The sequence below is a fragment of the Pelobates fuscus genome, chromosome 5 (assembly GCF_036172605.1).
Source record: "Pelobates fuscus isolate aPelFus1 chromosome 5, aPelFus1.pri, whole genome shotgun sequence".
NCBI classification, from domain to species: domain Eukaryota; kingdom Metazoa; phylum Chordata; class Amphibia; order Anura; family Pelobatidae; genus Pelobates; species Pelobates fuscus.
This window is the reverse complement of record NC_086321.1, coordinates 145562454-145588291: the sequence shown is the minus strand read 5'-3', so window position 1 is coordinate 145588291 and position 25838 is coordinate 145562454. Positions and strand designations below refer to the sequence as shown.

The following is a 25838-nucleotide window of genomic DNA, read 5'->3' as shown; positions in this document are numbered from 1 at the left end:
ACGAGAATGATATTGGAGGCCTTTAAAAGTATACAAGATGCTCCACAGAAAAATTCTAATTCACAGTTTTGTTTGTACACCATGTATCAGAATAAAAGTAAAGTTAAAAGGACAATAATGTTGAAAATATATGTATTTTTTTATGTTCGAGTGTTCCTTGGTATCTGTTCATCCTTTATGACTTTTGTACAATCCAGTACTTGCAGGAACTAGGGATCTATGACACATGCGCGGCATTTGCAATTCTTTATGAGAAGTATTAACAGCATTCAGAGTCATCATGCAGGGAGTAAAGAATGTAAAGCCCTTCAATTTACCAACGTCTTAATGAGAAAATGCCTCATTAGTCTGTTAGTCTGCAATGCAATGTTTACTTTATTGAGATAGAAATGGGCAGCATTTATGCACCATATGTGGTATTTATGGTGCATATACTATCCCTTTAAAGTGAAAGCAAAGTAAATTTCAAATTGCAGGCCACAATAACCAAACTAGAAAAAGATATTCAAATCCGCTATAAATTCAATTCTACGATTTTGGCCTAAAATGTGAAATTCAACAATTTGTGTGGTCTTTAGTGCTCTTATTTCCTAGTGTGTTACAAGATTATTCCTTCATTAGTTCTAAACACAACAATATTGATGTATTTTCATTTACTATGATCCCTTAACCCCTTAAGGACCAAACTTCTGGAATAAAAGGGAATAATGACATGTCACACATGTCATGTGTCCTTAAGGGGTTAAAGGAGGAGCCAAAAACTATAACTTTGATTACCATCAATACTGGGCAAAATGCCACATTTGCTGGCTGTCCTTTATTATGATGGGGCCACCTAGCCTAAACAGCTTCCATGCCATTGGCATGGCCAGACACCTGCATGAGCTCAAAACCCAACTAAGCCTTCACATGAATTCTTTGGGTACACATAGGTGCATGTACCAAATGAATGTACAACCTGGCATCAGTTATGTTGGGGGTAAAAGTGTCGAGAATACTAGGGCCAACATTTTTCAAGAGTTTTATAAATAAAAATACCTGCAAAGCAAATCAATGACTTTCATGTATAAACAGGTTTGTCTGTTCTTTTAAGCACATGAAATGCATCAACATTTACCTTTTCAGTTCTACACAAACAAAAGGGTCTGGGAGACGTCAAAATATATTTTTAAAGATTATAAAGACAAATGTAAAGTTGTTACTAAATGGGCAACAGCGGAAAAATAAACTCCGTCAAAGAATACGTTTGTCCAGTGGTTCCCAAACCAGTCCTCAATGCACCCCTACCAGTCCAGGAGTTAGGGATTACCTAGTTGTGTACAAGGTCCTAGTACCTAGTCCCACCCCTTGCTTTTTTGTTCTTCTAAAAACACAATAGACACAACTGGGTAATCCTTAAATCCTAAACTGGTAGGGGTGCCTTGAAGACTGGTTTGGGGAACACGGAGTTAGTCCATGTGGAATATACATTAGGTTGTAGGTGAGGCAGATTAGAATAACTTTTAATGGAACCAACTCATTTAGAATACTATCTTGCAATGCACGTCTAAATGGCAGAAAATACACATATCATTAATTTCTTGGTACAGAACAAGAAAGTATAGGCTATTACTTGAGTTGCTTCAGACAGCTGTTTAGGTTTTTGATAGGCTCTTTGCTGATTGCCGATGGAGGTTTCAGCAGCTCTTCTAAAAGTGAGGCAGGTACAGGGCAGTCTGGAATCTTCACCGGAGTCACAGGATTGGAGGAGGTAACATCTCCTTTTTGTTCCTTTCTCTGTTGAAATATACAGGGATTAATGCAAAGTATCAATTCAACATTGTTTAGGCATTTGTTGTTCGTGTGAGGCCTACTAAAAGATAAACACATGGTAGAAGAATAGTTTGTTGAAAAGCACCACATTTAATCCAGTAATCCAAAACTCCGTGTATAATTTATATTTTAATTCTGCGTGTTTTCTTCTGCCACAAGCTTACAAAAGAACATGTGAAAGAGATTAAGAAAAAAACATGCTGTGCTAAGGAACATTGTGCTTACTTTTCCTGCAGGAATAATTATAAGCAAGACAATCTGATGCCAGCACATAATAACCCAGCAATTTTTGCAAAAAGCATGTTTAGCAGAGGCATTCCTGCCTCCAGAAAACACAACACATAGGTCAAAGATGACTATTGCATAACAACAAGCTACAGAACAGCTAGTAAACAGTAAGGGTCAGTGGGTTAATTGTTTGCAAGAACTAGAGACTGATTGTGATCTGAAAGTGACAGAAGCTGAGCATGTGAAAACCTTTTATTTATTTAAGAGAAAATGTAGAATCTCAAAAAGAAATGTTGTCAATTAGAAGCAGTAGAGAAAATAAAGACAATCTTTAAACACTTGTCAACATGTAGAGGTGTCCAGTCACAAAGCTGTACGGCTATCAGAGCATTATAAAAGCACACAGTTATTGGTATCTATTAAGCTTCTTACATGCTTTGTAATTAGCACAGTGGCCATACAAATATCTAGCCAGAACCCAATATGTCAGTAGTTCTTTATTGACGTAATGTAACATTCTAATAAACGTGTAAATCCAATAAATTGCTGAAACTGGTATACAAGCTTATTGGGTGTGCCAATACAAACATCAAACTTGGCATCAAATAAGAACAAACTGGTCTAAATGCATTTTCCATCCTCACAAACCAGTTACTTTGTATACTCAATGCAACGAAAAGCGTATTGACAAATTACTAATGAGCAAAGAGTATTATTACCTTTTTAAAGCGGCTCTGTCTCAATTCCAGCTTTAACTGCTGGTTCTGCTGGAGCAAGGTTTTCATGCTATTCTTTAACTCTGTCAGTTTTGCCTGCAGCATAAATTTGTCCTTCTGGGTCATTGTGAGATCATCCTGCACAACTTCCACCTCCGATTTCAAGTTCTGGAATACAGAATCAAAAACACACAAGTTACAGCAAGAAAATAAAAGCACAACGTAGTTACAAAATGTCTTCTGGGGTAATATATTTTTAAAATTATACGTCTTTTGTGATTTAATAAGGTGCTTTAAAGGGAAGCAATCACCTCTTTGGGTATCATAGCATTATCTATAACTTGTATTAGGCATAAAACTTGTATAACCTTTTATTCACGTGATGCTCACTTTTTTTGTTTTGTGAGTGGTACATGACAAAGGGAAAATTGCAACAAATATGCCATCAAAACTTTTGCATACATAAACTAGAAAAGCTACAATTTCTGGGGAAATTGTGTGAAGTGTTCTTGCCTCCACCAGTAGTCTACAACTGGAGCGGGCGGAGTAACTGTTATTATTTATTTATATAGCACATTTAATTGCAACGTTGTTGCCCAAAGTGCTTCACAGTTACATTAAAACATACAGTTATAAAAACATTAGCAGGTGCAAAAGGCCCTGTCTATGACATCACTTGCTGCTGCAGCCTGGCACAGGTTAGAGTATTTTTGTGGTTGCCATCTTCAAACGGTTGAATTTTAAAAACTATAAATCCTACAGTGAAGAGCTTTATATTGTGAGAATCACGAGACCCAGACCTACATTTTGATGTATAGTATGTCTCTGAGATATTAGCAATGAAGGCGCAGTCGCAGTTTAGAAATTGGCCTTCAAATGTGAGCTTTGCAGAGTAAAGTTTCAATGAATGTCAATGGACTGCGTGAGTTGCAAACAAATGGTCAGATTGCGAAAACTATAAGGACTATGGCTTAGCTGTGGACATTTTTAGTGGCAGCAGGGATAGCTGAACGTTTTGATATAAGATTTGTGTAGGTGGGCCTGAAAATGAGGGAGTGGTGGCAGTTTAGAAATCCTGATTTTTCAGCTTTGCCATTCATTCCTATGGGACAAATTTCGCCACAAGAACGACGATATTCCGAGAACCATTCGGCGAAACGTTCCACAAAGTAATAGCAATCCGATCGGGAACAATCTGCACGTTTTGGTAAATTTTTGTCTATGTAGTGTAAAAACTGTGGGAGGAGTTAGGGTGGCAAATTTGGCTATAATAATAATAATAATAATATATATGTGAGATAACATTAAGTGGTCTTGCTATGCAAGAACACTTAATTAGATATAACAATGTATATGTGAAACATCACTTTTAATAGATATAAAAACAGCTAGGACTAAGCCAGCAACCCAGGAGCACTAGAGGGTTAGACTAGATTGCCGTATGTCCGACCACAAACATGGTTAGATTAATTAATTCTATATTGCTTGCTAAAGACTAAATTATGGCTCTCAGCTTCTAAATGTTTGGAAAAGTAAAAGATGCTAAGGACTAAGGCTTAAAATAAAACTATGGAAATTCTTAACGACTAGGAAAGAAAGTATGTACATTGAGGTCACAGAGTCCTGCTTCCCCTCCCCAGACAAACAGATGAATTTGGTTATATTCCAGGTATGTTTGGTAGCTGAGCTCGTCTTTTGAATCAGATCGGACAGGTCCAGCTCCTGGAGGAAAACCGGATCCTCTGATGGTCCAGAGGCTTTAATCGATTTCCCATCTTGAGTGACCGTCAGAGATCTGGGGTTGGAATATCGATATGAAAGTCCCGCATTCTAAAGGACCTTGGTAAATGGTTGCATAGATTTCTGCGACATTAACGTTGCTCTGCTGAAGTATTGAAAAAGGGGGAGGTTGTCTGTCTGTTTTAAATTGCAATAGAAGACGTAGTTTGTCAGCATAGGTTTGACAGCATAAGATGAGGTCTCGAAAAGATGGGTTTGGCACTTGTGGAGACTTTGAGATGGGGGTAGACCCGATCAAAGGAAAATGTTTAGTATGTCTGGTAGGTAAGATGGATATTATTAGTCGCCTGACAAACTGGTCAAGTTCCTCAGGAGGGAGGGAATTTGCCACCCCAGGTATTTTTATATTTTCATATCTCCCTCTGTTGTCGAATGGTCCACCCAAATGGAGAGGTGTGACTGTGCGGACTGCAGCTGCTGTACTGTCTCACCTAGTGTAGCAAGGCCTTGTCTCAGGTACAGTATATCCTTCTCAGAGGCCTGCACCTCTGCCTTTACTATAGCTAGATCAGTGGAAATATTTTTCTGGATCTGTGTTACAAAGTTTTGTAGGATTCGCTTAGTGGCTTGAGCATCTCCCTCAGTTGTTGATGGGGCCTCAGCCACTCGGGTCTTCTCTGCCTGTGGAGCATCTGTGGCCTCAGGTGGCTCTGGTGTCAATCCCTCTGGTTTGGGTTGTGGAAGTTAACATCTGCCTGAGGTTTTGCGCCTCCCTGGTGGTAGTGGGAATTTGCTTTTGTGAGTTGCAACCCATGTCAGTAATAGGAGGTAGCGCTTGAGAGCCCCCAAACAGTAAATCAGCGCTAAGCGCGGTTCTTTTCAGGCAGCCGTCACCAGTTAGCTGCAGACTTGCCGTACAGTAGGCCGGACTATCTTGGCGGCAAGTTTTGGCACTTTTGGAGTACAAGAAGGGCATCCACAGATTTGGTGCGGTGTCCTGAGTGCAAAGGTGGTAATTTCGTGCCTGGAGGTGGAGTGCCTCAAATTTTAGAGGTTGGATTATTATTTATGCACTCTGAGCTGCAAGTAATTGCGTCTATTCAGCAGCGCTGCTTGGCTCCGTCCTCACTCACTCCCTTTTTAAAAATATATATTAAGGATTTAGCAAATAACACTATCCTAATACAGCTAGGGACTACATTGCATTGTAGGAAGATAAACTGAAATGGCAGGGCAGGAAGCTCCTAAGGAAGAGCATCCAGAAGGAAAAGGGCATGGAGCAGCACCTGGTGCAACCAGGTATAAAGTCAAGCCATTAAAAAACGGTTTGGCTATTCACATGGTGAGGGGGGGGGGGGGGGGGGGGAGAAGCTACCTGGTACTTGGCATCGTAACCTGCAGTGGTTATAGTGCTCAAACTGTTCTTTAAAAGGGACACTCCATTTAACCAATAACTGCACAGTCATTAAAGCATAAACAGAACAATCTGAAGTCCATTTTGTTTGTATAACATACCTGCAGTAATGTCTGAACACCCTCCAGTTCCCTGTTGCTGCGCTGCTCAGTCATATCCAACTGCTGCCTCAAGGACTGAATCTCATGCTCCTTCTGCTCCAACTCCCACTTCAGGTCTTCCAACTAGAAGAGGAAAAAAAAAAAAAAAAAAGAGAGACATAAGATGAGATCAAAATTTTACTTCCAATACTGTTGCCAATGAATACATCCTAAGCTTTACAGCAACAACATGAGCTATTGTGTGTTCCATACACAACTTTGCAGCGGTTATAGCAGCAGATAAATCCATTACCCAAGTATTTTTAAAGGGACACTATAGTCACCCAGACCACTTCAGCTCAATGAAGTGGTCTGGGTGTCAGGTCACTCAGGTTTTAACCCTTCACATGTAAACATAGCAGCTTCAGAGAAACTGCTATGTTTACATAGTAGGGTTAATCCAACCTCTAGTAGCTGTATTCCTGACAGCCGTTAGATGCGCTTCTGCAATGCTAGATGCGAAATTCGCAGCGTGCAGAACGTCCATAGGAAAGCATTGAGAAATGCTCACCTATGGACTGTTAGAATGTGCACGCATGTGCATTCCACTCCACTCGGAGCTGACTATAGTGATCTTTAAAGGAATATTAAAAAGTAATACATTAGCCCTCTCCGTGGTTCAAATTGAAGACAATCATTGAAATTTAGAGTACATCGAAACAGAGTAAAATAAAGCAGCAAGGGGAACAAGTAACATGTTTACCCTAGTGTAGTGTAGACTTAGCTCTGGTACTACAGAGGTTGCGGATTATATTCCCATGATGGTCAGTCCACCATTTGCTGGTACTTGGGAGATATGAATATTGATTGATTTTCAGGATTCCTGCCGTCAGCTGGAGCTAGATTTAGTGGTCCCACTAGTACAGAAAACTCAGCCAGCACAAGACAGTAAGAAGCAAATCTTTGTTTATGCTCATTAAACAATTACACGGTGCAGAGTTCTCAAAGAACTGCATCTGATTTAGAGAAAACCAAAACCCTGGGAGTCTCCCGACAACATAGAAAAACACCCCATTGATCATCTATATCTATTCCACAAAAGATGGCAAATCACAAGAGAAAAATTGGTAAATCTGAACGTATTTTTATTAATTACAAATTTAAATTAAATTAACCACTCTACATTAAGAGACGAAATTGAACTCCTAACATCATATTTTATATAAATATTCGCTTACCTCCTGGTTGACTTGCGGCTTTTTGCTCAATTGCTCGTCAAGCTCCTTCTGCATTAGCACTAGCTGAGATCGGGCTTCTGCCAGGTCTTGCTGGAACTGCGCCAGCTCCTCTGAATGTTTCCCATCCTGGGATCTACAAGATGAAAGCCCAATGTCAAGATTAGGAAGCCAAGTTCACAACCCCCGACAGATCTCTAGGGCTGACTGAGCAATGCCTTGCAGTATTTTCTTCAAATAAGCAGGATGGCATTTGCACACACAAAGAAAATGAAAAAAAGCATAGCGTAAGCACCAGTGGTAACTTAAGCTAACTGAGTGTATGAATCAGGCAAGTTGCGGTGTTAACATTTTAAAACTATTTTTAATCATTTGAAAGTTACAGGTTTGTTTTTTTTCTATCGCTTTCAACCAAGGTTTTCTAATATGCAAATGAAGGTTCCCCGACTGGTTGCTCATTAAATCTTACTTAAAACTAACTTTAACTGGTATAAAAAAACAGCGCAGCGTGTGACTTTAAACAGATCACATATGGAACTCCTTAGCAGCTATTTTTTAATGCAGATCAAATATTAAAAAAAAGGTACGCGCCAAGTACCACAAAAAAAACAAAGCAGAATTTACAAAGGCTTCAGGAAGGTGTCCCCATGCAATGGTGGATAACATTTTTTGCTCCTCATTTTAGTGTGTAACCATGCAATGCATAATAATGTCATGCAAACACTTAACGACATTCTGGGCATGTACATTAGTTTCCATACTAATGGTTACCTAGAATTTGCTGACCTGAATCAACAGTTAACCTAACAATATTTTATAAAGCCTGAATTTGCAGAAGGATATTGAATTATATTAAGCGGTAATATTTTCCAGAGTACTGTACAATGTGTTCACGTCACATACAAGTAAGCTCAACAAGATAAGTTTGACTTACAGAATCAAAAGGAATCTGCTGAAACGAGCTTAAAGGTTAGTGCTTTACTGCTATTAACTTTTGTGGCCCTGCAGCTTTTTAGTTCACATAAATAATTGCTAGTGTGGGCTAGGTTCCTTCTGAATCACTGGGAAGAAAACCATCATGAAAAAGAATTATTATTATTATTTTTTAACTTGTTAATATTAATTTCATCATTTTTAAAGGTGCTGTTCCTATATAAGTTCTCCACCATGTAAAGGGAAACTATAGAAACATATGTAGCATTATATTTTGTTTCTTTATTTTAGGTTATCATTTATATAGCACCAGCAAATTCCGTAGCGCTGTACAAGGGGATCATCCCGGTCCCATTAAAAAAAAATATATATATATACCGTATTTATCGGTGTATAACACGCACTTTTTTCCCCTGAAAATAGGGGGAAAATCGTGGGTGCGTGTTATACACCGATATCCCATAATTACTTACCTGTCCTGAAGCGTGGGCCGGCTTCACAGCGCGCACCGCGGTAGAGGAACTTTAATTTCAGGTTCCGGTTTCCGGCGGGACTGAAAGGAAGTGTGCACAATAGTGTGCACACTTCCTTTCAGTCCCGCCGGAAACTGGAACCTGAAATTAAAGTTCCTGTACCGCGGTGCAAGCTGTGAAGCCGGCCCACGCTTCAGGACTGGTAAGTAATTATGGGAGGGGAAGTACACTATGGGAGGGGAGGGGGGGGGGGGAAGTACACTATGGGAGGGGAGGGGGGGGGGGAAGTACACTATGGGAGGGGAGGGGGGGGGGGGGGAAGTACACTATGGGAGGGGAGGGGAAGGGGAAGTACACTATGGGAGGGGGGGAGAATACTATGGGAGGGGGGGAGAATACTATGGGAGGGGAGAATACTATGGGAGGGGAGAATACTATGGGAGGGGAGGGGGAGAATACTATGGGAGGGGAGGGGGAAAATACTATGGGAGGGGAGGGGGAAAATACTATGGGAGGGGAGGGGGAAAATACTATGGGAGGGGGAGAATACTATGGGAGGGGGAGAAAATACTATGGGAGGGGGAGAAAATACTATGGGAGGGGAGGGGGGGAGAATACTATGGGAGGGGAGGGGGGAGAATACTATGGGGGAGGGGAGGGGGGGAATACTATGGGAGGGGAGGGGGGGAGAATACTATGGGAGGGGAGGGGGGGAGAATACTATGGGAGGGGAGGGGGGGAGAATACTATGGGAGGGGAGGGGGGGAGAATACTATGGGAGGGGGGGAGAATACTATGGGAGGGGAGGGGGGGAGAATACTATGGGAGGGGAGGGGGGGGAGAATACTATGGGAGGGGAGGGGGGGGAGAATACTATGGGAGGGGAGGGGGGGAGAATACTATGGGGAGGAGAGGGGGGAGAATACTATGGGAGGGGAGGGGGGAGAATACTATGGGAGGGGAAGGGGGGAGAATACTATGGGAGGGGAAGGGGGGAGAATACTATGGGAGGGGAAGGGGGGAGAATACTATGGGAGGGGAAGGGGGGAGAATACTATGGGAGGGGAGGGGGGGAGAATACTATGGGAGGGGAGGGGAGGGGGGAGAATACTATGGGAGGGGGGGAATACTATGGAAAGGGGGGGACACTATGGGATGAGGGGGGAACACTATGGGATGAGGGGGGAATACTATGGGATGAGGGGGGAATACTATGGGATGAGGGGGGAAATTTCCTGGAATTTCTTTCTAAAAATGAGGTGCGTGTTATACGCCGGTGCGTGTTATACGCCGGTAAATACGGTATATATATATAAAAAGGAATTGAAAGTTACTGAGGTTTCCAGCAGTCACTCAAAGCCCTCCGCAACTTATGAAATCAGTACATCTAGTAGACATGAAATAGCAAAGCTCCATATACACAATGCTTCCCCAATAATAATCTGCGTTATCAACCTCAAATCATAAATATATATTTACACACCCACTGCTATTAACTTTTGTGGCCCTGCAGCTTTTTAGTTCACATAAATAATTGCTAGTGTGGGCTAGGTTCCTTCTGAATCACTGGGAAGAAAACCATCATGAAAAAGAATTATTATTATTATTTTTTAACTTGTTAATATTAATTTTAACATTTTTAAAGGTGCTGTTCCTATATAAGTTCTCCACCATGTAAAGGGAAACTATAGAAACATATGTAGCATTATATTTTGTTTCTTTATTTTAGGTTATCATTTATATAGCACCAGCAAATTCCGTAGCGCTGTACAAGGGGATCATCCCGGTCCCATTAAAAAAAAATATATATATATACCGTATTTATCGGTGTATAACACGCACTTTTTTCCCCTGAAAATAGGGGGAAAATCGTGGGTGCGTGTTATACACCGATATCCCATAATTACTTACCTGTCCTGAAGCGTGGGCCGGCTTCACAGCGCGCACCGCGGTACTTCCCCCCCCCCCTCCCCTCCCATAGTGTACTTCCCCCCCCCCCTCCCCTCCCATAGTGTACTTCCCCTCCCATAATTACTTACCAGTCCTGAAGCGTGGGCCGGCTTCACAGCTTGCACCGCGGTACAGGAACTTTAATTTCAGGTTCCGGTTTCCGGCGGGACTGAAAGGAAGTGTGCACAATAGTGTGCACACTTCCTTTCAGTCCCGCCGGAAACTGGAACCTGAAATTAAAGTTCCTGTACCGCGGTGCAAGCTGTGAAGCCGGCCCACGCTTCAGGACTGGTAAGTAATTATGGGAGGGGAAGTACACTATGGGAGGGGAGGGGGGGGGGGAAGTACACTATGGGAGGGGAGGGGGGGGGGGGAAGTACACTATGGGAGGGGAGGGGGGGGGGGGGGAAGTACACTATGGGAGGGGAGGGGAAGGGGAAGTACACTATGGGAGGGGGGGAGAATACTATGGGAGGGGGGGAGAATACTATGGGAGGGGAGAATACTATGGGAGGGGAGGGGGAGAATACTATGGGAGGGGAGGGGGAAAATACTATGGGAGGGGAGGGGGAAAATACTATGGGAGGGGAGGGGGAAAATACTATGGGAGGGGGAGAATACTATGGGAGGGGGAGAAAATACTATGGGAGGGGGAGAAAATACTATGGGAGGGGAGGGGGGGAGAATACTATGGGAGGGGAGGGGGGAGAATACTATGGGGGAGGGGAGGGGGGGAATACTATGGGAGGGGAGGGGGGAATACTATGGGAGGGGAGGGGGAGAATACTATGGGAGGGGAGGGGGAGAATACTATGGGAGGGGAGGGGGAGAATACTATGGGAGGGGAGGGGGAGAATACTATGGGAGGGGAGGGGGGGAGAATACTATGGGAGGGGAGGGGGGAGAATACTATGGGAGGGGAGGGGGGGAGAATACTATGGGAGGGGAGGGGGGGAGAATACTATGGGAGGGGGGGAGAATACTATGGGAGGGGAGAATACTATGGGAGGGGAGGGGGAGAATACTATGGGAGGGGAGGGGGAAAATACTATGGGAGGGGAGGGGGAAAATACTATGGGAGGGGAGGGGGAAAATACTATGGGAGGGGGAGAATACTATGGGAGGGGGAGAAAATACTATGGGAGGGGGAGAAAATACTATGGGAGGGGAGGGGGGGAGAATACTATGGGAGGGGAGGGGGGAGAATACTATGGGGGAGGGGAGGGGGGGAATACTATGGGAGGGGAGGGGGGAATACTATGGGAGGGGAGGGGGAGAATACTATGGGAGGGGAGGGGGAGAATACTATGGGAGGGGAGGGGGAGAATACTATGGGAGGGGAGGGGGAGAATACTATGGGAGGGGAGAATACTATGGGAGGGGAGGGGGGGAGAATACTATGGGAGGGGAGGGGGGAGAATACTATGGGAGGGGAGGGGGGGAGAATACTATGGGAGGGGAGGGGGGGAGAATACTATGGGAGGGGAGGGGGGGAGAATACTATGGGAGGGGGGGAGAATACTATGGGAGGGGAGGGGGGGAGAATACTATGGGAGGGGAGGGGGGGGAGAATACTATGGGAGGGGAGGGGGGGGAGAATACTATGGGAGGGGAGGGGGGGAGAATACTATGGGGAGGAGAGGGGGGAGAATACTATGGGAGGGGAGGGGGGAGAATACTATGGGAGGGGAGGGGGGAGAATACTATGGGAGGGGAAGGGGGGAGAATACTATGGGAGGGGAAGGGGGGAGAATACTATGGGAGGGGAAGGGGGGAGAATACTATGGGAGGGGAAGGGGGGAGAATACTATGGGAGGGGAGGGGGGGAGAATACTATGGGAGGGGAGGGGAGGGGGGAGAATACTATGGGAGGGGGGGAATACTATGGAAAGGGGGGGACACTATGGGATGAGGGGGGAACACTATGGGATGAGGGGGGAATACTATGGGATGAGGGGGGAAATTTCCTGGAATTTCTTTCTAAAAATGAGGTGCGTGTTATACGCCGGTGCGTGTTATACGCCGGTAAATACGGTATATATATATAAAAAGGAATTGAAAGTTACTGAGGTTTCCAGCAGTCACTCAAAGCCCTCCGCAACTTATGAAATCAGTACATCTAGTAGACATGAAATAGCAAAGCTCCATATACACAATGCTTCCCCAATAATAATCTGCGTTATCAACCTCAAATCATAAATATATATTTACACACCCATATTTAGACTTGTGTGATGATGGTGATGTGCCAGAGGAATGCTTGTCACTATATTGCAAGCATAGTAGAGGCACATTACACCTTTTTGCACACACAACATTGATAAATCACACCTTTTACAAACATAACACTGGGACATTACACAATACCAGTGCTGGACTGGGGATAAAAAAAACCCCGTAAAAAGTTTTATACCAATTCACAGGACTTCACAGAGATTGTGCTCACATGACTTGCCCTAGCACCCATAGCTTACCCAACACTGAGATTGCCCTCACAGGACCTGCCCCAGAACTTACCCCATCACAGAGATTGTGCTCACATGACTTGCCCAACCACCCAGGACTTACCCTGGCATTTAGATTGCACTCACAGGACTTAGCCGAGGACTTCAAACAGCACCATGCAGAAGGAAAAAGATGCCAGATATGAGATATCCAGCGACAACAAAGGCGGCATCACATTGGCCAAGAGAGTACGCTCTCACACTCTCATGGCCACATCTGCATCCCGCCACTGCCAAATTCTTAAAGGCCACATCCCACAGCAGCCGCAGGGTAGTCTGGCCGTGCACCCTATTACAAACAGGAGTCTTTACTGGTGTCCCTACATTTTTGTAAGTTTTTTTATAGCTAACAAATACTTTGGTTGTAACCGATTAACTCAGGCTGTCGGAGTATAGTGGGGACTGCATGTGATGTATTGGGCTGTCTCAGTGTAATGGCTACAGTTTGTGTGTGAATTTTTTGGCTGCATGTGATGTATTATATTGTCTGTGTGTGTGATGTTATTGAGCTGTGTACATGTGATGGAAACTGTGTGTTGGCATTGGGCTGGCTGTGTGTGATCATTTTGTGCTGTCAATGTGTGATACACCCCTGATTAAACACACTGTGTTGGGCGACTTACACTTTTGGACAGATTTAAAGTCATTTAAGTATTCAATATGATTATATTTCATGGGTGTATGTATATCTCCAATGAAAGCATGTAACTAACTTAATTCTGCCTCCAATATTTTACAACTTGAATAATCTTTTCGGGGGGAAATTACTATACTCAAAATTTAACAAACAAAAAACCCTATACACACACACACACACACACACATCATAACAAAACATCACTTGGGGTCAAAGTAGTTAGAAGGGTCGGTGTGTCATGTGGAGAAAGGAAACCTGTACTGCTTGTTGAGCCTTAAATCACACTTACTGCAGTTTCTCAGCTTCAGCCTGCAGTGCTGTCACTAGCTGCTCTTTGGCCTGAAGCTCCTTCTTTACTTCACTCAGCTCTAAAGCTGCGGCTTTGTAGTGCCGTCTGTTGTGTGCCGCTTCTGCCTTGGTTGCTGCAACCTGTAGAGAGAACAGGATTCAACATTGATCACTACTTCAGTTCGGCCAGCACAATTACAGGTTGTGAATAGATAAACATACAGAATGCATAAATTACATTCATCTATCAGAATAAATTTTGAAGGAAATAAAAATAAATAAAAATAGAAGTACCCAGAAAGCACATTTGTAACGCGCCATGAAAAGTTTTTTGTACATCTACGAGCACGTCAAAGACAAACCTTTTGCAATGTGCATGTAAAATTAATATGCTCCCACTCTTGCTTGTTAGCTCTTCCTGATTGCATGCTGCCCAAAGCTGGGAGGTATGTGCCTAAATAACTACTGACCCACTTACTCATCTCAACAAGGGACTGAACTACTAAAATCCCTTAAGTCACTATACTTCAAAGAAAAAAAAATTAAAAGTACATTTTGCTTAATTAAAGAATCAAAAGATTAAATCTCAGCCTGACGTAAAAAAAAAAAAAAAATATATATATATATATATATATATATATATATATATAAATAAATGGGAAAAGGGGGGGGGGGGGGGGGATTTTTTACAGATGCACACTTTAAACTGACCGTTATCGGACAACCAGTTACAACATTAACTGAGATTTTTGTCACTAGTGTAGCAGTGAAGCTACCAACACTCTATAACAACAGTTTCATTTGTTATTCATTCTTGTATGATTTTAGCACAGGTGACCAAGGTAGGATCCACAGTACTGATTACATATCTAAGAAACAAGTACATAGTAGTTAATAGGGAAGTCTGTATAATTCTAAAGGATCCAACAGAGATAAAATGCATGAGATAAATGTATCATGAAACAGGGGGGAGGGGATGTGGATGCATTTATTATAATCTTTACCTATACTATTTATTTGGCAAACATTTCTTTGTGAGGTATGAAAATGAACCAGTAATCCACAAATCTTTACCCTGCAAATGGGTGCCTTCATCTAATCTCACTGTGAATCAAGATCATAAATGTTCAGCTTTTCTGCAATTGAACATAAGTGGAAGAGGAATGAACTGTAACTATGTGTTATCACCTGCTAGATCTTTGATACACAATTTGAATGATAAATGAAGAATCACATAAAAATATCTTAAAGGGGGTGGGCCCTGACTGTCATGGTGGGGAGATGTGCTCTACATGAGCTCCTCTCCTGCATTGCTTATATAACATAGGTTTACTGTCTCCTCTAACCTGCTTCTAATCGAATTTAACAGATTACATGGTCTTTGTCCTGGTTGATGTACACAGCACAGTCTGGAGAGGTGAAAGAAGCTGGTCTTCTACACTGTTTGAAATATGCAGTCTGGGAGTGGCAGCCAATCTCCCAGGTCACAGTTGCCCAGCAGCAATCAGCATTGTGTAAGTGCCCCGCTGCTGCCCCTCTGGGCCGACTGGGCTGATCCAAGTCCACCCCTGAATCTACAACAAGTGCAGACAGCAAATCTAGCGACGCACCCAATTTGGCGGCACGGAAGACTTGCATGACACTTTGTCCAAGTTTGACAAAAGCTTTGTAACCTTCTGGCAGAAGCTGGAGAGCAGGACGAGTAGGTCTGTTCTACAGCAGCTGAGAAACCACTTACCTCGCAAGCTGAGTACAACCCACAACAGAAGCCCACAGCCTTGGCAGTGAAACAGGCCCAAAATGACGCCGGAATGGGAATCACCCATAGCTCCAACAAAAGTGACTACGATCTACGGCTGGGTCTTTTACCTTCTCTGAGGTGCTGGGGGGGGGAACCCCGATCATGACAAGTGGCTTAATCTACCAGTCCACCTTGAGACGCAAAAGCCTGCAGTACTCACCCTGGTTGCGGGACTATGTTATACCCATGGCCAGCGTAGGTTGATCTGGTGATCTCTTAATACTGGTGAGGTGGGGACATATACGGGCCACTGTGTACCATTCAAGCACCCTCTTCTGACGTTTTTGAGTCATTTGCTTTTCATTCACCGGGTAATGCCTTTAACCAGTTAGATGCCTCCTAGACGACTTATCGTCTATAATGCTTGCTTGTGCTATACTTTTGTTTTTCAATATTTTTCACCTGCATTTAAGCATGTATTCTCACAATATTCATGTATATAGCTAGCCTACTTTGCTCATGCATTCAGCAATTAATCTCAGTCTAAACATGACAGCCTAGCTTGCATCAGCTTGTTATTACTGTACAAAAATGAGGTATAGCTGAGCTATTTCTCACTATCTGTACATCATGTTTTGATTCCTTTTTGTCATCCTACTTACCTCAATAAAAAGAGATTGTAAAAAGATCTTAAAGAAACAGGCACTATGACCACCATCTAAAACTAGAAGGTAATTCTGTTCCATGTGGGCATGGTGCTCAAAATTAATTTGGACATTTTGAAGGAAGGTTTTTGGCACACTAAGTGATTTTGAGTGGTTTTTGTTTTTGCACCATTGTAAATTCCAGAAAATTGACATTTCTGCTTGAAGTCTCTCTGGTAAATATGTGTTTAACTGGTGGCAGATTAGAGTCACTCATTACCTGATCTGCTAAACTGCTGACTTTAGCTCTTTCTTTCTCCAGGGAATCTTGTAAAGTCTGAACCAATTCTTTCATTTGTCGGTCTTCCTCCTCTTTGCGTTTAAGGACAGCTTGAACCTGTTGGAATGTCCATCAGAGAGTCAAAAAAAACAAAAAAAAACTACAGATGGTGCAGTTATAATTCTGATCATTGTAAGGATTTGTCCCTCAGTTCATATCCCAGTGTTTGATGCCCTTACATCATTAATATATGCACAGCTTTTTATTATGTATAGCTGTAAAAGGAACACACTGTGCTGTTAATCTTTACTTATCAGAAGATTCACTGGCAGCAAGTAATCTATTTGATCAAAAGGATTCACTTTAAATGTATAGACTTAAAGGGACACTATAGCCACTAGAACAACTACAGATTGATGTAGTTGTTCTGGTGAGTATAATCATTGCTTTCAGGCATTTTCAAGCAAACACTGCCTTTTCCGAGAAAAGGCAGTGTTTTTACATTGCCCCTAGGAACACCTCCAAGTAGTCACTCCTCAGATGGTCACTGGAGGTGCTTCCTGGCTCAGTGCTGCACAGTAGTCAGCACTGCCGTTCAGAGTCTCCACGCTCTGCATAGGGATGCTGAATTTTGGGGGATGCATCTCTATGAGGAGGTGCTGATTGGCCAAAACAGTGTTTGGCCCCACCCCTTGCCTATTTTAGCCAATTCAATGCGTTCCCCGTGGGAAAGCATTGGATTGGCTAAAAATCAGCAATTCTGATTATGTCACCAAGGGAGGCAAAGCCAGCAGCGGCGGACCAACACGGCACTGGAAATAAGGTGAGCTTTATTAACTTTGAAGGGGGGCAAGCCACCTAAATGGTGGGTTAAACACCAAAGGGTCAGGAATACATGTTTGTGTTCCTGACCATATAGTGTTCCTTTAAGTGACCTCTTAACTTCGATAACAATATGCTTCTTATGTACTAAATATGATGTGAATGATTTTTATTTTGTTTTCACAACATACTTATTTTGTTCAAAAAATAGATAACTTACAGTGACATTTTACTCCAAATTCCCATTTTGCTGAAAACTTGTACATATGTAGGAGTATTTTTGACACATTACAATGGTACATTTTTAAACTGGACATAAGATAGCCTGGTCATGTAGTAACTCTTTACGTTTGAAAAGTCTAAAAAATAATTATTAGAATCTGGCTATTGAAGAGAGTGGTGAATACATAAGAATGGGCTCTACAGCTATAAATGAACAGCAAATACCTGCAGATTCAGGTTCATCAGATCTGCTTCTCTCTTTGCCAGAGCTGCCTCCAAGATGTTGTTGTGCTCCCGTAATGCAGAATTAGACTGTCCAAGTCCTGTCAGTTTCCCTCTCTCGTGTTCCAGCTCCAGTGTCAGTTTCTTATTCAGCTCTTCCAAACGTTTAATCTTGCGTTTAAAGCCACGAGATTCTTGAAGCTGTTCAAAAATAATGTGTGTTCAAATCATAATGGAGTACACATACTGCTTTCATTTGTGATGCTCATGCAAGATGCAAGCCATAAAAAAATAATATCTACAGGTAAAACAGATTGATGCTTCAAATATGTGTTTAATATCTTCTTATTTATTTTGATAATTCGTTCTCAGTTTAAAAATGTAGTGGCACTAAGGTACTATCTTCACAAATATATATCTGTACAGTCAGAAAATAGAAACACAAAAGGGAGACTTGAATTTCGTATTCTCTAATCTTGGAAGCCAAAAGTGGTAAAAACCGATCAAGAAGTATCCTAATCCCCCCTGATACTGGGACACTGAAAGTAATAGAGGCCTCAGAAATACATGGCACGCTCTAGAAGATTGGGCTGTCCATTGCCTCTGAGAGATCTCTGCCCACAGTCGACTGCCTGAGATCCCACAAGAATGCTATAAAGAATGCTATAAAGAGAAAGATGCTATAAAAGGTCTCAATATGAAACAAAGTATGAGATCCTCTGCATCACCTGGATATAAATGTAGCCATATAGGAGTGAAATAAGTATATAGATATGAACTAAATAAGCCGTAAAGACAAATGAGGTCATAAAGACCAAAAAAAGATAAAGAAATAAAGTATGTACAAATAACGAATACCACTATATCTCCAAGGTAAGGACAGGAAGAAAACCATATAGGTGTCACTGCTGGGATTGATACTCATTTTTTTAGCCTGTTCCTTAATAAAGCTTTATTCCAGTATAGTATATCCCTTTACTTATTTAGCAGTGGTTTTCTTCCTGTCCTTACCTTGGAGATATAGTGGTATTAGTTATTTGTACATACTTTATTTCCTTATTTTTTTTTGGTCTTTATAACCTCATTTGTCTTTAGGGCTTATTTAGTTCACATCTATATACTTATTTCACTCCTACATGGCTACATTTATATCCAGGTGATGCAGAGGGTCTCATACTTTGTTTCATATGGAGACCTTTATAGCATCTCTCTCTTTTTTCGTTTTTTTACTAATATAGGGGTTAAGCCCCTGGAGTCTCCGCACGGTACACAGGACTGTGAGTACAGACCGGCACTTTCCTTCTAGGATCCAGTGCTTTGGTCTGTCTCTCGCTATCTTGTTTCTATTTCTATACAAATGCTAATAATACCAATAACTTTACAACTAACAAAGCACACCAGATTGTAATAAGGGGATCTTACCTCATCTTCTAACTCAAGGACTTTCTCTCTGTATTCCTCCAGCTCTTGACTTGTCAGAGAAATTACCTCTTGGAGTTCCCGCTCCAGCATTGCCTTACTATTGCTGACGGCTTGTAGCTCAGTCTTCAAACTGTTCAGTTTCTCCTGCAAATCCGTAGAGTCAGTCAGCAAGAAACATCTTTTATTTAGGTTTAGTAATATTCTGACAGGCACTGACAAACAAAACTAAAATCAAAAAGGGCAAATGGTTCCTTTTTCTACCTGGAAGGCTTGAGAGTCCCCTCCTTCTGTGAATTGCGCCTTAAGTTTGTTTAGCTCCGCCTCAGCAGTCTCCTTTGCGGTTAGTGCTTCCTGTAATCTACGACTCAGGATGCCCACTGCATTTTCATATGCTTTGTGTTTAGCTTTCATCTCCTTCTGAGCACTTGTCAGGTCTGTACCCAATCGTTTCATCCTCTGTTTTTGCTCTGTAATCGCCCTAAAGAAGAAAAAGAAAAGGATCAAAACACAGTCAGTGCTCTCATTTATGACCATGTACACACATTCTTGAAATGTTCTGATAATGTATCTTGTCTGGGTGAATGACAGAAAAATAATGATTTTAAGCAAAGAAATTTAAACATGTAACTGAATTAACGTGGCAGTACTTACTTTTTAGCTTCATTTTGCATCTGATCTACTTGCTCTTTCAAAGCAGCATTGTCCTTTGTCAGGATGGTTAACTGATCTCTGTCAAAGTGAAGAGACTGCAGGAAAAAAAGGACAGATTGTAAGTAAACAGAAAAAAAACCAGCAAAACAATCTTAAAAGAAGAATGCAAATTAATACTATCATGTGTGAGAAAAGACGCAAATGTTACATATGACTGGTTTACAAATTGTAGCTGTAGAATTATGAAGTAAAATTTTCAATTGGTGTAGTATTTTAAATTATATTGGGTGTTGACATTTTTACATCATTACTTTCTTACAGCTGTATGTCTCTTCAAATTATGAAGCCATACCTGTAGGCGGCGTTCCATTTCATCCCGGTCATTCTGCGCTGCTTGGAGATGGGATTCAAGTTCATCCACTTGCTGCTGGATTTGCAACATCTCTTTCTTAATCCGTGCCTGTTCTACCTCTGCTGTAGACTTCTCACCCTGTAGCCTCAGCAGTTCTTTTCTTAACTCCTTAACCTCCGAGTCCAGCTTCTTCTTGGTAGACTTTAGCTCACTTATGAGTTGGTCCTTGGAGCTAGCATCTCTCCGATACGCTTCCACCATCACCTGTATTGGAAATGGATTGTCTTGAATTTGAACCCATGAATCCACATACCGATTTTTCATGGGAAATATTTTAATTTGGTTTTAATCCATAGAGCCAAATAAAAAATAAATACCCCCTTAAAAAACTGAAATGCCATCTAAAACTACTGGTTTCCCATCCCAAAATAAACAGCGGCGATATCCAATACGCATAAAGTTGTTATAATTTGTACTTACTTTTTGCTGAAGATACTGTTCTTTCACTTTCTGGGTCTGTTTCTTCATACTGACATTCTCTTGCTGCAAATATTCCACCTGAAATGGAAATATATAATTTAAAAAAAAATAAACACTAAAACAACCACACACATACTTCCACTGTTCTGAATTTTTGGAAGATATTAAAATAAATAAAAATTAACTAAACTGGTCATGTGGGCTGGTCATTTACTTATCTTACTGATCAGTTTTAAATGCATAAACATGCCCCATAATAATAGTTCCCATAAGATTTACAGGGTTATTCAGTAAAGTGAGAATTCACATTTAAGGCTAGTTGCTGAACTAGAAGCATACCATACCTGAATTTATCCAGGTTAGCCATTAGGGACTTCATTTTGAAATTCACTTTGATTTCTCGCTTTACTGAATAACCCTGTTAATTTATTTAATTAAGATTAACCCCAACACAATAATTAAAGCAGATTAATTCACATGTATTAATCACTTTAAGTCACTGATTCATCTCAGGTATTTATGTTTTATAGATTATCATTGTGAAAGTAAAAACATGATGCTTTTGTTGTTCTTCGTTACCTGACTAGATTTAACAGCAAGATCTTGACGTAGCTTTTCTAAAATTTCTGCAGCAGCATCTGTTCCATCTTCCAAGTTTTTGGCTTCCTGGCCCAATTCTTCATGCTCCATCTTAGCTGCTTCCAAGGCCACCTCAAGGACAATCTTTTGGTTCTGAAGATATTGGATTGTGTCATCTTTAGTCAAAGAATCACTTTGGAGTTCTTCCAACTTGCTCTCAAGCTCATCATATCGCATTTGCAGGTCACTCAGGGACTGGTCTTTGGTGTTCAGAGTCTCTTGGGTCAATGTAAGCTGCTTCAAGATATCTAGGTGCTCCTGCTGAAGAGCTTCAACCTGCAAATCCTTCTGATGCAAACCGAGCTTCAACTATTGGACAACATCACAGAACATTAAAAAAAAATAAAAAAATACGATTTTAATTTTTAAAACAAAATCATAACAAGCTAGCACACTGCACAGTAAAGACAAACTGGTTTCCACCAGAATCCAGAGGGATTAGGGGCTTTGGTACACTGTGGAGTTTATACATTAAACAATTACAGAAAACTAAAAACCGAACTGCAAAATTTAGGAAAAATAGCTAAACAGTGAAACTTTATCAGAGTCTGAACAATTTTCCAAACCAGACATGTTTAGCTAAATTATGCAATGTTTTTTTAATTTATAAACGCCTTTGTTTTGTAAACTAATTTGACCCTTAAAGGGTGAAGCCAGTTAAACATTAAATGTATTAATTTAAAACATTAATGATCAGTCTGGACACTTTATAGAGTTGGAGGAAGACCAAAAAGTCACTTTAAAATATATACCGGTAGTTGCTAATAATGTGTGTTTTTTTGCTCTGCTCCCTTTCTGTAAAGCATCCAGTCAAAGACTGATCAAGTCAACTTTCCTGAATGTCCCTGGGTTCCTCACAAGCTTCATTTTTGTACCTGGTTGCCCCAGCAATGAAACGCGATGGAATATGCATATGTCGTCTAGTGACATCATGAAGGCAGGTCACGTGGGAGGAGCCAATGGACCAGATGGGAAATGAGGGGGGAGTGGCTATTCAAATGCCATAAATGAGGTGTCATGTATTCTTGTCGGTGATTTGTGCATTGACAAACTGCTGTGAGTCCCAAATGTTTGCTTGTTTTTGTGCCCACTGCTATATGCAATAAAGTTTTAAGTGGTATTAATGCACCTTTTGCATTGATCCTCTGTGCCTTTATTATATTTAGTTAAAAAGGATCTGTCTATGACATTGCAAAATCAAATAACTAGCTAAAAGTATGAGATTAGAGGCGCTAATTTTCCCCACATATAATTTCTATTTAATTTATTTATATATGAAAACATCTGATAGAAGACTTTTCTGGTATAGTGACTTGTTAATTCCCATGCATGCACGCAGAACCATTGGAAAATTATTCCAGGCAAGCATGGTCTCCTGGATAAAAAATAAATAAAAAAAATAACACCACGACATCCACCAAACAGTAACTTTCACGTACCTTCACCTCAGCATACTCTACAGTGCAACTATATATAGATTTTACTTGAACAAGTAAGCAATGGCACAGATGAGTGATAACTATTTATTTAAAAGACTAAAATTAAAATGCCTAACTGTTTAAGCAATCGCAGGGCTGTTCATAGCTTCCAATGCTAAATAATCAGCATATTGCATGCTGGCACAAGAGTGCGATGAATGCATAAAATATCACCCGTCCATTACGGGAAAAGTGGGTAGAAAGATCAACAGGTTAAGGTTTCATTTTGTTTTAGGCTCAGCCTAATGGTGGAGACTTTTCTGGGATAGTATCTTCAAAGCCTGCAAGTACCTTAATGAAGGGTTGAGGTGTAGATGGAGGCCGGCCCACAAGAGGGTACCCCCGCTGCAGGCATCTGTAGATTTCCAGGGTTTATACACCCCTTCCTTCGCCTACTCACCATTCGTAGCAAGTGGCTTGCCTAGTACAGCTTGAAAGTAGGACTGTCAGTCCACCTCTTAGGTCGTGTCATTTGCAAGAACCTTTTCCTGGGACTATTACCTTTCCATATGAACCAAATTAGGAGGATACGCAGGGATGTGAAGAAAGCCATGGTGACTGTAATCAGAAGCATTTGAAAAGGATATAGGACCCTTGGCAGTATGTTCATTTTTCTCATGGCCACCTGTCTCAACCAGGAGAAATGGGGAAATACCTGCTGTGCCAAGTGTTTTTGAATAGTGCTCAGTAGTGGTACAAAATTAGACGGGTCAAATCTCCCATGAGCCAGACACCCAGGTATTGAATTGCAGAATCACTCCATTGAAATGGAAAGTTCTGACAGATAGGATCATTACATCATTGTGGGTTGTGGGGTGCCCACTTTTAAACTGAACATGTCTCCATATAGCTTAAATTCAGCCATTATGATTGAGAGGAAGACCTCAGAACTGGACACAAAAAAAATAAACAAATATATATATATATATATATATATATATATATATATATATATATATCACCAGCATATGTTGGGAAATGTTCAATATTAAATAAGCTCACCTGCTCAAGCTCACGTTCTAGAGCACTGGCGGAGTCTGCTAGCTTCTGTAACTGCTCCTTCTCTACCTCAAACTCCTCCAGCTTCCTCTGGAGGTCTTCCTCCACCATGACCTTTGCTTCTTGTATCTGGTGAAAGGCAGCTTCCTGGTCCAGCATGTCAGCCTGGCAGAAACAGTAATTATCAACACTGGATGCCAATTTTAAAGGATACAATCTACATTAGCAGATGCATGCCTGGGCTTGATAAATGACAAATAATGCAGAGTTTAAAAAAAGACAAAAAAAACACAGAAAATCAAAACAGTTTGGGAAAGATGAACACAGCACGGTGTCACTAAAGATATATGTTAAAAAAAACAACAAAAAAAAACAGTACTTCGAACAAAAAAAAGGTTAATTTTAGGGGAGGCCAACACAAGCAGACTTCAATACATGAACCGAAAAATTAAACTCATGAGGTTTAGTTTTATCTGTGAAATAAAGTGGTGAAAATCTAGTAATTTTAGAAAATGTAACAACTTCCTATGAGAATGTTACTATAAGTACAGGCCATTTTGCTGAATTGGATGAGATTTCAATTATATTTTATCAATATAATTCAACACAAATGAAACGACACACTGCTTAGACTCGAGTACATGCTTGCAGTTGGAATAAAAAATGGCTACAGATTGCAGAGTTTAGTTGTCAATGAAGAAATCAGTTCTCTCCTAGGTGTGCTCTTTAATCTGTTTGTCAGTGGACTTACAAAGGGCACAGAAATTCGCTCACAAGGTTATTTACTAAAGTAAGAATTCAGGGTGAATTTAAAATGTAATGCTAAATTAGCCAAATTAAAAGGATAACAGATTTAGAGATACCCAGTTTTAAATTAGAACTATAAGAGTGAGTACAAAAATGCTTCCTGGTGATCAGTTCTAACAGGACTCTACAAAACACCCAGTCATTCTATGCAATATGAGGAATTCAGATTTCACGTGAATCAAAAGGGTCTTTATACTAATAATAAATGTACAGTATTAAATACCTAGAGAAATAGCACCATAGTTCTATAAAACACAATACATAACATCGTAAATTGCAATTACATCCCCCACCCCTAAAGTTTGTAACACCTGTATTTTTGTGTGAAACAGAGGATATTAATAAACAAAAAAATCTCTTACTTCAATGTTCTGAAGCTGTGCAGCAATACGCTCTTTTTCCTTTATTGATCTATGCTGCGTTTCCGTGAGCTGGTGTGAAAGAGTCACATTCTCTATTTTAAGGTGTTCCAAAAATCCAGCCTGTGTCATCTGCCCAACCTAAAAAAAAAAAAAAAGATTTGCCTTACTTTGTCCACAATACTGTAAGTCTAATATATAAGCAAGTCAAAATGTGTGAAAAATATGAAATAAGTTTACCTGTATGTTTGCCATCTCGCTTTGAAGTCGAACCCTAGCTTCTTGGGCCAGTGACAGCTGCTGTTGGTACCACTCACGTGACTGCTGCAGGGAAGCAATCTCGGTCTTGGAAGCCTTCAGTTTGTTGGTAAGTGTGGTGCGGTCTAGTTGCACTTGCTGTAGCTGATATTGCAGTGACACTGATTGCTGGCGCAAATCGTGCACTATCATGAAAAGAACAGTTAACACAAATGAGTTGCTTTGCAAAGCCTAAAAGTTGTAATCTAGTTAAGAACAATAAGCATAACTACAAATAAGTCAGCATTTGCCATTTGCTCGTTATAGAACAATGCAAAGATAATGGCAGAGGGTATAAGAGTAATAGTAAGAAAATATATATTTATATTTTTTTTATTGGATTCGGATACACACACGCCCTTCTACATTTACCAAGATGCAGACCAATCTTATCAACATTTTGCGTTCTAGCA

At 41.1% G+C, this 25838-nt stretch overlaps 1 protein-coding gene across 3 annotated transcripts in view; it reads right to left on the bottom strand.

Annotated features, from left to right (window-relative positions):
* GOLGA3 (golgin A3) overlaps window positions 1-25838 on the bottom strand; it is a 51037-nt gene that overhangs the window by 3837 nt on the left and 21362 nt on the right. For all 3 annotated transcript variants that reach the window (XM_063454395.1, XM_063454394.1, XM_063454396.1), the window contains exons 8-23: window positions 25369-25571; window positions 25132-25269; window positions 23966-24127; window positions 21426-21794; window positions 20847-20924; window positions 20367-20630; window positions 20015-20109; window positions 19625-19841; window positions 19364-19507; window positions 17945-18142; window positions 16676-16792; window positions 14012-14151; window positions 7229-7361; window positions 6012-6134; window positions 2760-2924; window positions 1613-1776 (exon numbers count right to left, since the gene is read on the bottom strand). In XM_063454395.1, coding sequence (XP_063310465.1) covers window positions 1613-1776; window positions 2760-2924; window positions 6012-6134; window positions 7229-7361; window positions 14012-14151; window positions 16676-16792; window positions 17945-18142; window positions 19364-19507; window positions 19625-19841; window positions 20015-20109; window positions 20367-20630; window positions 20847-20924; window positions 21426-21794; window positions 23966-24127; window positions 25132-25269; window positions 25369-25571 — 2710 coding nt within the window. The remainder of the gene's footprint in view (window positions 1-1612; window positions 1777-2759; window positions 2925-6011; window positions 6135-7228; window positions 7362-14011; window positions 14152-16675; window positions 16793-17944; window positions 18143-19363; window positions 19508-19624; window positions 19842-20014; window positions 20110-20366; window positions 20631-20846; window positions 20925-21425; window positions 21795-23965; window positions 24128-25131; window positions 25270-25368; window positions 25572-25838) is intronic.